The 13780-nt window shown below is 34.6% G+C and overlaps 2 protein-coding genes across 2 annotated transcripts; both read left to right on the forward strand.

The window, feature by feature from the left end:
• The first annotated feature begins 5580 nt into the window (after positions 1-5580).
• Positions 5581-11293, forward strand: LOC148178283 (uncharacterized). The gene is made up of 15 exons (XM_088050339.1): positions 5581-6031; positions 6877-7319; positions 7423-7455; positions 7577-7594; positions 7648-7686; positions 7747-8061; positions 8423-8430; positions 8524-8572; positions 8627-8691; positions 8733-8810; positions 8911-8966; positions 9080-9085; positions 9122-9198; positions 10186-10259; positions 10443-11293. The coding sequence occupies exons 1-15, from the start codon at positions 5803-5805 to the stop codon at positions 11206-11208; spliced, it is 2256 nt and encodes a 751-aa protein (XP_087906465.1). The 5' UTR covers positions 5581-5802; the 3' UTR covers positions 11209-11293.
• Positions 9024-10289, forward strand: LOC148178284 (uncharacterized). Its single transcript, XM_088050369.1, has one exon. It carries the CDS (start codon positions 9234-9236, stop codon positions 10173-10175), a length of 942 nt encoding a protein of 313 aa, XP_087906495.1. The 5' UTR covers positions 9024-9233; the 3' UTR covers positions 10176-10289.
• Positions 11294-13780: the final 2487 nt, after the last annotated feature.

Raw genomic sequence — 13780 nt, forward strand, 5'->3', positions numbered from 1 at the left:
TCACAGCCTGCAATTACACTTACGGGTACATACTGGAGAAAAACCATACAAGTGTGAGCTATGTGAAAAATCGTTCACTCAGAGTCATAGTTTGAAATCTCATGTGAGGCTTCATCTGAAAGAAAAACCATTTAATTGTGAAATTTGTACAAAACAATTTGTGACGAAAGGGGCGCTAAAAACACACGCGTGCAAGGGTCCTCCAAGCGATTAGATTGATTTCTTAGTTAGATGTAGTGTTAATTATTTTTTCGCTAAAACAAATGTATTGAATCTTATTATTTGTATTGTATTATCTTAAGTTTTGTAATAAATTTGTACCTCTTTATTTGAAAATTAAAATTTATTTTTACCAACTAATTTATGTTAACTGGGTATTTGTAATACCATTATATTAGAACACTTCTAAAAATTCGCTTTTTAGGACTTCAAGTTTGTCGAAGCAATCCATTCTGGAGACTATTCTAAAGCAACCTAAAGACATCAGCGGATCTTCAGAATTGTAAGTTCCTGACCACGTTTTCTGACTTCATGTTGTTCTAATCAATTTAAGGTCCGACAAAAATCAAAATACTTGTGAAAAGTGTTCAAAATCCTTTCCCACAAGAGATAAATATACAAAACATCTCTACCAACATAAACCTAGAAGATTCCACTGCAAAATTTGCAGTCATGCGTCGATTTCAGCCACTGCCCTAAAAATTCACAACCGACATGTTCATGAAAAGATACGAAATTACTCTTGCAACTTGTGTAGTTACAAAGGCTGCTTTCCTTCCAACGTGAAAAGTCATATGAAAACCGTACATTTAAAACAACATCGATATAAGTGTGACATCTGTGGCAAAGGATTCGGTACCACAAAGACTTTAGAATCGCATAAATTGACCGTGCATGAAGGCATTCGATTTCACTGCGACATCTGTAAAAAAATGTACAAATGCCACGAACACTTTGTAAGACACATGAAAAAACACTCTCCAGAATACAACGCCAAAAATAATTGTGTTTGTGAGCTTTGTTCCAAAGTTTTTGCTGATATAACAGATTTGAAAGTGCATGTTAGGAAGCATGTTAGATTAAGCGATCCAGGGGAAATGTGCGAAATTTGTGGAAAAACGTACAAATACTTAGCGCTTCACATGAAGAGACACCAAAATGAGAAGAATCATGTTTGTGATTATTGTGGTAAAGCTTTTATATGTCGCGCTAATTTAGTAATACATTTGAGAATACACACTGGGGAGAAGCCGTACAAATGTAAATTTTGCGAAAAATCGTTTAATCAGAGACCGCCGTTAAAAATACACATGAGACTTCATACAGGGGAAAGGCCTTATAGCTGTGAAATTTGTAAAAAATCGTTTGTGTCGAAAGGAAGCTTGAATCAGCATGTTTGTAAGGGTTATCCTAGTAAATAATTGTTTATTTTGGTTCACAGAAATATGACCTAACTCTGATGGAAACTGAATTTTAACTTAGTTTTCAATTTAATTAGTTATTATTCTTACTTGACTTGCCATTCAGAACAAGGACAGAGTATTTAGCATTAATGCCATTTTCATTTTTTGTATTTGTTACAAAATTTAAATAAATAAAATGTGAAAAAACTTTATTACTTCTTATGTTTGATGTGATTAAAATTTGATACCGATCTTCATTTTTATTTTATTTTTTTTACTCTCTTCTGTTTATATTTGTTTATAATTTTTGATTAATAGATCATGTGGTAAGTAAATCATAGACATAGGCATAGTAAATAGATTCTAAACAATCTGTGATTTGACAAAATTTTATAATAACACCAAAATTATTAATTTTTAAGTTATTAATTTTTTTCATTTTAGGTTCTGTACGACATTGATTGATCTTTACGCCCCCGATTCGCCTGGATCTTCAGTTTGTTGCCTTTCTCCCCCTTTGTCTCCACTGGGAATTGAAACAATTTGTAAACCATTTAAAACATCTAAAGGCCGGTAAGACTTTTTAAAAGAATTCAAAGGTAAAATTTACATAAATATTTCTCATAGACCTATTATTATAACTCCTATAACGGAACAAGTCAAGACCATAGGTGAGGAGCCCGTGAAACCGCTCTCTTATATGGAAAGACTTAAGGAAGCCCGGAAAGAAGCTAAGCGAAAGTTACACCAACCCAAGAAATATCAATGTGATCGCTGTGGGAAAATTCTCGGCTCATTGTACACCTTAAAACTGCACAACAAAAATCGCCATCCGAAGGAAGCGAAGTGGCTTTGCGACTCATGTGATTATAAAGATTTCACATCTAGGGGACTCCGGAGACATATAATGAGAAACCACAAGCCAGTGACGCGCTATGAGTGTGAAACCTGCGGAAAAACGTTCGGTTTTAAGGGCAATTTAAACCAGCATAGGAAAACACATGTCGACGACCTATTTATTTGTCCTATTTGTCAGAAGAGCTTTAAGTATAAATTGGACTATACTTACCATGTTAAAAAACACTCTCCGGATTACATTAAAAATCAGTGTGTTTGTGAAGTCTGTTCTAAAGTATATGCTGATGCCAGAGACTTGAAACGGCATCTTGTGACACATTTTTCGGCTAAAAAAGAACCACAGGTTTGTGATGAATGTGGAAAGTCTTTCATGAAGTTAAGACATCATAAGAAGCGGTGTCATGAAACTGAAAAGCGATACGTTTGTGAACACTGCGGGAGGGGATTTGCGTATATCGATGATCTTAAGCCGCATGTGAGAAAACATACTGGAGAAAAACCATTTATTTGTGAAGTATGTGGGAAGAACTTTGCTCATTCTAGTGGGTTGAAGGCGCATCGAAATGTTCACATGAAGAAGCCGAAGACCGACAAGGACGAGGGTAAAAAACAGGATAAACAAACATGAATTTTTGTAACAAAAAATGATCTTTGTCTCTTATTTTTTAATAAAGTTTTTGAAGTGAAAGGAGGTACAAGTCTATTTCACCAACTTATCCCGATCTCTTTCACCAACTTATCCCGATCGGTGTTCGCATTCCTAGTTGCACCCTGAGAGCTGATCTAACACTCGGCATATTTGAGAGCTTCTGTCTCTCTTTACTTCTTAAATTGGAAAAGACGAGAGAGAAACACAGTCATATGCTATACGTTCTTGGTTTGCTTTAGCTTCAGTTATCGGATAGAAAGAGATAAAACCATAAACGTACTTCATTTCTTGCTCTGAACGCTTTTATGGTAGATCGGGATAAGTTCGTGAAACAGACTGTAATTAATTCTTTATGTAGTTCTCTTGTAATTGTGATGAAAAAAATCTATGCTTTGTCTCCTTTACACTTTGCAACAACCTTTTTTCAAATTGTTGTGAATTCTTTGTGTAAAACTGTGCTAAAGAAAATGCAGAAGACAAAATTATAGTTTGACTACTTGTAGTTAGTTTATTATTAATAAAATTTGTAGGTTTCATCACACAACTGAAGAATCGCGTCGTCGCCGTAAGAAGCGAAAGAAACGAGTAAAAATGTGTGAACTCTGTGGACGAATTGAGCCACTGGGAGATGAGGAAAGCAAAAGAAAACTGTACGTTTGTCATTTCTGTGCACACAAAGCAAGAGAAGCAGAAAAATGGGACATAATATGTAACAAGAATTATAATCGTTCAAACAAAAAAAAATAGTATTTTGTCAGAATATTCAGTAAGTTCATGAATATGATTACCAAACTAGAAAAAAATATGGCCGTAAATTTTTTTAGGAGTATCATTTATTTGTTACAAAACTAGGTAGCTTTTTAGTTGTTCTAAAAACTATAAAAGTTTAGGACTATCAATAGGTTTAATGATGAATATAAATGTGTATGTACAATAAATTGTTTAATCATTTGTTTTAATAAAGTAGTAACAATTTTGCATCGTTTGTTGTTATTAAAGTAGGTTAGCCCGCATTGTTCTTTGTTGATGTATTAACACAATCCTTTTCAGATCTTTTCTTCTCGTAACTGAGGATTTACCGCCAGCTACAAAAAAACAGACCACTCGTGACAGATCAACAAGAGTTTGCGAGGAATGTGGACGAACTTACAAAACTCTAAACACTCACAAAATGCGTTATCACTCTGCAGAAAGAAGTTTCATGTGTGATTATTGCGGAAAAGCCTTTTGGAGCCCCCAGAACCTGAGCAGACATATACTTATCCATACAGGCGAGAAGCCCTTCATGTGTGAACTTTGTGGAAGAGCTTTTAACCAAAAGACCACTTTACAAGACCACATTGATCGACACGCCGGAATCAAGAAAAAACCAAGAAACAGTAAAAACCACAATTGTCAACTTTGCGGGAAATGTTTTTGGAATCCTTCCCTTCTAAAAATTCATATGCGCGTACACACAGGAGAAAAACCATTTACATGTAAAATTTGCGACAAGTCTTTTTCGCAGGAAGGTGCCATGAAAATGCATATGAGAATTCATACGGAGGATAAACCATTTGTTTGTTCAATTTGTAACAAGTCGTTGTGTAACGATGGGGCTTTGAAATTACATATGAGAATTCACACGGGGGAAAAACCGTACAAATGCGAATTTTGCGACGCGTGTTTTGCGTATAAAGGTGTCTTGATTCTACACCTCAGGATTCATACGAAGGAACGACCTTTCAAGTGTGAGCTGTGCGAGAAGTCTTTTCGGGGCAAAAGTGCGTTAGATAGGCATCATAAGGTCCACACAAAGGAAAAACCGTATAAATGCGAGTTGTGCGAGACTTGTTTTAGTCAGAGCAGTGGTTTAAAGACTCATGTGTTAAATATTCATATGAAGAAGAAAAAACTGGAAACGTCTGAGTAGCTTTGCACTGCTTGTGTAAGAAATAAAGAAAATTGTTTTCTAAATTACTCCTGGATGTGTATCACATATGAAAAACTAAATTGTTGAAAATTTTAATTTTTGTTTAACTGTTTACAACGCTCAACTTTGAATAACTATATTCTGACCCTTGAAATGGAGTTTTTTTTAATAAAAAGCATGAAGCGTCCACTTTTCACAACTAAATTATTTTTATAACAATTTATTAGTGCCTAGGTGTAGATTTTTTGTTTTTTTTTTAGATCGTGCAAATGTACAGGATTTTGTTTTACCTAATAAACTACCAACATTTGTAAGAAGAGTGTTAAAATTATTTTAGTTTTACATTATGGTCACTTGTTAATAAAAATGTTCATTGTTGTGACATTATGACTAATAAAAACGTTTTAGGTCAGAAGACGATGTTAAACCCCCACTAAACAAACCAATTAAACCCAACAGACCGAAGAAAATTTGCAAGCAATGTGGACGGACCTACAAAAATGTAACACGTCACAAAATGACATTCCATTCAGAAAATCGTTTCGTTTGTCACTATTGTGAAAAACAATTTAAGAATCATTATTATCTAACAAGACACTTTCGAATACACACTGGGGAAAACCGATTCAAATGTGAACTTTGTGACAAGTCTTTTAATCAGAACGCTGGCTTACGTCGCCATATAAATTGCCATGTAGGATTAAAGAAGAATTACAAATTCTGTCTATGTGAATTATGCGGAAAAGGTATGTATACTCCTCATTTATTTTGAATACCGCATTTCAAGGTCATAATTTGTGACAGTTGTGGTGCTCTACGACAAATTTAAGAGGATTTATGTGTTGAAAACAATCACGAACATGTCTTTGGGTGTTCCAGTACTCGTTTATGTTCAATTCAAGGGATAAATCTTCTCAAATTGCCCGTAGAGCTCCACAATTTTCACAAATTTTGACCTCGAAATGCGGTATTCGAAATAAATGAGGAGTAGCGCCGCGGTGTTAAAAATCCACATGAGAATACATACGGGGGAAAAACCGTACAAATGCGAATTTTGCGAAGCGTGTTTTGCGTATAAAGGTGGGTTGAATCAACACCTCAGGATTCATACGAAGGAACGACCTTTCAAGTGTGAGCTGTGCGAGAAGTCTTTTCGGAGCAAAACTGCGATAAATAGGCATCATAAGGTCCACACAAAGGAAAAACCGTATAAATGCGAGTTGTGCGAGACTTGTTTTAGTCAGAGGAGTAATTTCAAGACTCATGTGTTAAATATTCACATGAAGAAGAAAAAACTGGAAACGTCTGAGTAGCTTTACACTGCTTGTGTAAGAAATAAAGAAGATTGTTTTCTAAATTTCAGCTGGATGTGTATCACAGCATATGAAAAACTAAAATGTTGAAAATTTTAATTTTTGTTTAACTGTTTAAAACGCTCAACTTTGAATAACTATATTCTGAACCTTGAAATGGAGTTTTTTTTAATAAAAAGCATGAAGCGTCCACTTTTCACAAGTAAATTATTTTTATAACAATTTATTAGTGACTAGGTGTAGATTTTTTGTTCTTTTTTAGATCGTGCAAAATGTACAAGATTTTGTTTTACCTAATAAACTACCAACATTTGTAAGAAGAGTGTTAAAATTATTTTAGTTTTACATTATGGTCACTTGTTAATAAAAATGTTAATTGTTGTGACATTATGTCTAATAATAAACATTTTAGGTCAGAAGACGATGTTAAACCACCACTAAACAAACCAATTAAACCCAACAGACCGAAGAGAATTTGCGAGCAATGTGGACGGACCTACAAAAATGTAACACGTCACAAAATGACATTCCATTCAGAAAATCGTTTCGTTTGTGACTATTGTGAAAAACAATTTAAGAATCATTATCATCTCACAAGACACTTTCGAATACACACTGGGGAAAAACCATTCAAATGTGAACTTTGTGACAAGTCTTTTAATCAGAACACCGGCTTACGTCGCCATATAAATTGCCACGTAGGGTTCAAGCAGGAGTGCGCTAAGAATTATAATTACAAACTCTGTGTTTGTGAATTATGCGGAAAAAGTATGTGTAGCGCCGCGGTGTTAAAAACCCACATGAGAATACATACGGGGGAAAAACCGTACAAGTGTGAATTTTGCGACAAAGCTTTTACTCAACGTAGTGATTGGAGAATACATACTAGAATTCATACGGGGGAGAAACCATACAAGTGTGAAATGTGTGGTAAATGTTTTAATCATAAAAGTGCTTTAACAAGTCATTTGAGAATTCACCGAAATGAAAAATGTCATAAGTGTCAGTATTGCGATAAAGAATTTTCTGACAAAAAAGGTTTAAAGGTGCATGTTCGAATTCATACAGATGAACGACCATACAAATGCGAATTGTGTAATTTGAGTTATAGACAGAACAGGAGTTTAAAAAAACATATTTTAAAAATGCATGCAGAAATGGGATTGGAAACTGGAATTTCATCAGCGCCTTAATTATTATTATTATTATCATTGTCTAAATTTTACTGATTTTGAATAAGGAAGTGTTTTAAGATGCATTTAAATTTATAAAAGTTGTTAATTGTAGTGCATATTTAAAACTGAATTTTGTTATTTACTTGTACTGCTTAAATAAATATATAACTATTATATTAATTTATTTCAGGAAGGAAAAAAAAATTTTTCCAAAACGATAAATCCATCAAAATTGCAAATTACTCCTAAATTGCGATTGGGAACAGTATCTAGTGGAAAATCTGGTATAATAATAATAAATTTCTAAATATTAAAACTCTGGAATATCATTGTGGAGTCTGACAAATACATAGAAGAAAATGCGCCAATGTTTGTTGTACGAGTATCTAAATATTTTAAATTTGAAAATTCAAACACATTACCATATATTGTGTAGGAAATTTATATTTTATACCGACGTAATTCAACAAATTGTGGATTTATTATTTTGATAAAGAGTATTGGTACCTCTTTTGTAAAACATCTAAAGGCTATTTTTTGCAGAAAATTGATTATAGGCGCCAAATTTAAACTGCGGCTTTGTGATTGGCCGTTCAGTAGAGCGAGTTACACAATGCTGATTTTTTTAAAATATTTAAAATATATGTTGGTTTATTATATTCGATTCAATTTTCTTTTAAATACGACCCTGTTTAAGTACCGACCGATCACGGCGGGCGCCTATTTTTATGGTCCCCACTCGCAAGGATTAGTGCTGCCCGGTCCTCTCATAATGTGGCCATAAAATTTACTAGGAGAAAATAAGTGGATAGCGGCAACAGTTCGGAACTAAAATTTTTAGCTCAAAAAATAATCGAGTTAAGACAAAAAACGGTAGCCAATTCTGAAGCTAAACAGAATTTGAAAATCGGTAACTATGGATACATATTATCATTCATTGGTCCGATGAACATAACACTCTCGTTGCCTAGGATATTTTAGTCCATCTCTAGAATAAGCTTCCGGGATTGGTGGTTAATTTTTTATCATTTCTCGAATACCATTAATATTAATCAATTTTTGTTTTGAAATTTACCATCTGTATTGCTGTCGGCACCCTCCCTTGCTTTTAGGGTCACCTGTAGGTCTTGAATCTAGTCATAAAACCTTAAAAAGTTTTTGATCGAATTAGCATTTGACCCTGGGTTTTTTAGGGACTTTGATTCCACTGCAGCCTAATTCCAATCTACCGTAGGTTCAAATTGTTAATATTCACTTTGACAGTTGAGGAGTTATTTTTCAAATCTTAATAAATCCATTTTATCATTTTTAATAAGAGATTAAAAAAGCGATCTTTGATCAACTTTGTTCAAATTTTCCTCAACTATTCTGGCATGACAGGGTAACACAGTGTTTTAGCAACAGGTTTTTCACTGAATAAAGAATACACATCCTTAGATTTACCCGGAAGAATCCCAATTTCCCATCAAACCCAACTGCGGTCAAAATTAGATGTATTGAGTTTTAAATAATATCCTTTATTTTTTTTATTTGAAGTTTTGTTGTCCCCCAGAATTTGACATTTGTCAATTTTGACATGAGATGTGCTGTGTATTTAAAGGTTATGTAATAAATTAGTGCAGGTTTCTAGTGAAGTGAAATTCCCCTCAAATGCGAGTGCTGTTTAAAGACGGTAATAAATTGAATTTCGACACATTGACTTAACTTACATGATCGTCTTTTTTAACTCAAAAACCCAATTTACGTAAGTAACATAGACATTGCAACAGGGATGAGTTAGACGATGAAAATTTTAGAATTTGTGTCCCTAGGGGGACATTTGCAACCTAAACCAACTGTGTTTAAAATTTCTTATGATTTAATTTGGAATCCACGTGAGCAATTTCAGGTGTGTCAAACAAATCAAAGATGGAATGAAGACAAATGTTTAGGTTAATTCCAAAGCATTTTTATGTGTCGTTTGTTTGCATTAGCCTTCGTAGTAATTTCACTTTTTTCAGGTCCTCTTCTCCATTGTCTGTGAAAAGAGAACCATTAGATACCTCTGAAGATTTAAAAATCCTCTTGTCTCCTTCTAGGCAATACTTACTTTCTTGTTCCCAATGCAGTTATGGCACCAACATACCTAGAAACCTTGACAACCACATGATCACTTTACACACCAAAAACTACCACTTGAAATGTGATGTTTGCGACCGTGGTTTTGTTTCCAGCCATCGGCTGAACTATCATCACAAAATAGAGCACGAAAATCTCCGTTTTCCTTGTAAATTCTGCAAGAAAATCTTCAAATACCAAGAATCCTTAAAATACCACATGAAATCCCACAAACCCGACTATACTGCGGACAAAGAAAAAGAACCATGCGTTTGCGAAGTCTGCAACAAAATTCTAGGTTCTAAAATCATCTTCCAAAGTCACATGAAACTCCACACAAATCCCCAATCTTTCGTTTGTGATATTTGCGGTAAAACCTTAACCACGAAAGTGAGTCTCGTGAACCATTGCAAGATCCACACAGGTGAGAAATCCACGTTTAGTTGTGATATTTGTGGAAAATCTGTGACAACTAAACAGAAATTGATGGATCACAAAATGACACACACGGGAGAAAAACCATTTGTTTGTGAATTCTGTGGATGTGGGTTCATTAGGAGAGCCACGTTGACTGAACACTCCAGGACTCATACAAAGGAAAAACCGTTCAAATGTGAGGTTTGTGAGAAGCATTTTGCACAAAGGTCAACGTTGAAGACACATATGTTTTCACATACGGGCAGGAGGCCACATAACTGTGAAAAGTGTGGAAAAGGGTTTATTCGAAGATTTCAGCTGAACAGTCACAAATGTGTGACTTTGGAATGAAGTTTTTTAGGAAATGGAAGAATTGTTTTTAAGTTTGCACTTTATGAAGATATTTTTTTTTGTACTATTACATTTCGTATTGTTGTAAAGTATTTGTTTTAATAAACTCGTTTTTGTTTTGTTATCACATAATAATTTCAGCGTTTCAAAAAATACAAATTAATTCATATTATTTCCCTTTTTCCTGATAATGGAAACTAAAAAGTCTTCACGTTAAATGAAGGATTCTAGTTTGGTTTAGTTTTTTGACTAATAATTTTTTTGCAGGTGTACATTCCTTTGTTCGGTTTGCAACGAGGTATTTGCAACCTACCAAAAAATTTTTGACCACATGACAACTCACAGACCCCAACCTAAAGTCAAATGCGCCAATTGTGACTTTGTCACTTCTTCTAACAAGCTATTGAAAAATCACACCATATCACAACATTTAAAGAATTTCCCCTGTCATTGTAAAACCTGTGGAAAAGGATTTTTTGGAAAAAAGGCCCTCGAAAAGCACCACAAAATCCAACACGAAAATTTGCGTTTCATTTGCCATCATTGCGGCTCAACATTTAAGGACGATGTGTCTTGGAAGGAACATGAAGAGAGGCACAATTCTAGCCCAGCGTCGTACCAATGTAATGTTTGTTTGAAGCAGTTGCGTTCAAAAACAGGTTATTCTCGTCATATGAGAGAACATATCGGTAAAAAGAAGAAAAAGAGTTGCGTTTGTGAGGACTGTGGTAAAGTGTATTCATCGCTTGATAGTTTTCGTGACCACCGGAAGACTCACGCTGGTGTGAAGAACCACGTGTGTGAAACTTGTGGGAAAGCTTTTTACAGACGACAACAATTAATCATACATAACAGAATTCACACGAACGAAAAACCTTACGAATGTTGGGTTTGTGGAAAGAAATTCGCGCAGAAACCGTCTCTTAATGTCCACCTGAAGTATCACACTGGCAACATGCCGCACAAGTGTCATATTTGCCCTCGAGCGTTTGTTTCAAAGTCTTTGTTAAAACGACATAAATGTATGCAATAAAAGTACTAAAACTTCGTTTTTTTTCTTTGCTTTTCATTCGCTTTAATCTTAATTTGCCTCATTGCTATTAAACTTACTAAAAATTTTTTTTTTCAGATCCGACGAGGAGACAGAAATCGTGAAGTACATTTGTAATATATGCGGTCAACCATTCGCGGATAAAAACGAGTTTCTTCGACACCACGTGGATAAAAACAGTCAAGCCTTCAAGTGCTGTAACTGCGCGAAACGTTTCAAAACCATTGCCCTCCTCTATACGCATCTCGAACAACACTCAACCGTTGAAGTGAACGTCAGCGATGGTGAAACCGTAGAAGAAGTTGTGTTAAACGAGCAAGAAATCAGTGACACAAACGAACTGTTGTACATCATCGATGATTCTCAGTGTGTCAACGAAGTGGTCATTGAAGAAGACGAGGTGCTGCAACCAAAATCGAAGAAAGTCGATTATAAAATTGTACAACTCGAACACGGTTATGTTATTCCATCGGCTGTAAACAAGACACCTAAAGAGGTGGTTATATCAAACGGAAAGCAAAAGATTGCGCAGGCTTCCACCAGTAAACTGGTGCCGCAGTCTAAGCCACGGACGCCACAAGCTAAGCGTCGTCACGTAATTCCGGATTTTTCTTCCGCAAACTACGAGTTTGTGAACGCTAATGAGGAAATTGAGATCCCGCATTATAAGTGCGTGCGTTGCGAACAGTTGTTTATTAGTAAGTTTGTCTTCTTTCGCCATATTGAAAAAGGAAAATGTTATATTAATAACTGCGATGCTTGCAGCGCGACTTTTAATAAGAATAGCGATTTTTATTATCACTATTCTACGGAACATACAGATAGAGCTATTTGTAATTTTTGTTTCAAAACTTTTATGTACGAAAAGAATGTTAAGGAACACATGTTGCGACATTTGGACCAGTTTAGACACAGGTGCGATGATTGCAACAAGGGATTCTATACGGTAAGGGAGTATAGAAATCATTATAAGAATAGACATATGGGAATCCGATACAAATGCAATGTTTGCGACAGAAGTTTTGCGGATGAATATTATTATAAACGACACATGGCTACACACGAGCAGGTTGTGGTCTTAGAATAAGATTAATTTTTTTTGCGCTTTTGGGGCTAAATAAAGTCAATTGTTTTGTTTACCTTTCTTAGGTGTACTCCTACACTATTATTAATAATTTGACGAGAAGTTTTTGTTTCGTTTTTCACTTTTTGTGCTCTAATACCTGTCAGAATCAAAATCCACTTAGTGGTGGTTTCGTAAAGTAGGTTTCTAATATACTTGGTATTAAGATTAGGTTAAACACTCCGAATTAATAGCTTTTAAATAGTCTCATCAAAGATTCAATCATAGGCTATCATATTTTATTGCTTTCTAACATTTTCGCATTATTTAGTATTTTATGTTAGTGTATAGAAAATAGAAATTACTTTGCAATGGTAAGACCAAATGTATTTCTTTATGTCACTTAGATGACAGTAAATATGTTCATAGTTTGTGTGTAGAATAATTAATCGAAGTTAAATAGTTTTCTCTAACTTCAATATATGCAGTTGGTAATAGATTTTTTTTAAACTCTTAAATGGTATAATTAGGTTTTGTATAAATTCTTGTAAAATCAACTGTTTAATAAAGATGTACCATTTTACAAATGCTTTTATCAAGACAAGTGTGTTGACTTCTCTGTCTTCAAAATTTTTGGTGAGTATATTTCAAGATATATTGCAATTTTTCTAATTTTTTTTTCTAGATTTCTAGTGCCAACGAATTTTCACTTGTGGTTTTGCAACTATCTTCATACCTACATTGTTTTTTTTTCTAAAACTACCGCATTTCAATAAATAAATGTAGTTTGATTTTCCCGGCGCATCCACCAAAATGATACAATTTCACCTAAATTCCAAAATATCTCTGTCAATAAAATTTCTTTAGTAACGAATGTTTTATATTTATTTCTCCACTTATGGTCCCCAATAAACACAAAATAACACATTTAATTTTAGGTCATGGTGGTTTCCAATGAGTCCAACAAACCAAAAAGACGACAAATACAAACGCTGCCCTCACTGCCCTAAAACGTTTCCAACGAACCGAATTCTCAAACGCCACATGATAGCGCACAGTGATAGACGCCCATTCTCTTGTGATATCTGTTCAAGAACGTTTAAGCGAAAGTATGAAATCAAAAGTCACAAACGTGTTCACGAAGATCCCCTTTCTCTTCAATGCGATCTTTGTGATAGAAAACTGAAATCGAAAGGATCCTTACTAACACACCGAAGGCGACATCTTAAACAGTACGTTAAAGTTTGTCAAATATGTAATATTGGATTCGTTACCAATCAGGAATATAATAATCACATGGGAGCCAGACATGGAACCAGTTCTCACATTTGTGATGTTTGTGGAAGAAGCTGCTATGATAAAGCAGCGCTGCAAAGTCACATGGAAAAGCACGCTGAAGGTTATGAGAACAATAAATTTAAATGTGAATACTGTGATAAGACGTTCCTACAAGAGAAATATTTAAAGCACCACTTTTTGAGGATACATAAA

The sequence above is a fragment of the Gnatocerus cornutus genome, chromosome 2, assembly GCF_029298725.1.
Source record: "Gnatocerus cornutus isolate USDA-ARS CGAHR chromosome 2, icGnaCorn1.1, whole genome shotgun sequence".
Lineage (NCBI taxonomy): Eukaryota > Metazoa > Arthropoda > Insecta > Coleoptera > Tenebrionidae > Gnatocerus > Gnatocerus cornutus.

What these genes read in the sequence shown, in the direction of transcription:
- LOC148178283 (XM_088050339.1), top strand. Translation starts at nt 5,803, where the DNA reads ATGAGGAGTAGCGCCGCGGTGTTAAAAATCCACATGAGAATACATACG. An exon ending in CCACACAAAGGAAAAACCGT is followed by an intron (nt 6,032 to 6,876) that starts ATAAATGCGAGT and finishes ATAATTACAAAC; the next exon opens with TCTGTGTTTGTGAATTATGC. An exon ending in GTCAAAATTAGATGTATTGA is followed by an intron (nt 8,811 to 8,910) that starts GTTTTAAATAAT and finishes GTGTATTTAAAG; the next exon opens with GTTATGTAATAAATTAGTGC.
- LOC148178284 (XM_088050369.1), top strand. Translation starts at nt 9,234, where the DNA reads ATGTTTAGGTTAATTCCAAAGCATTTTTATGTGTCGTTTGTTTGCATT.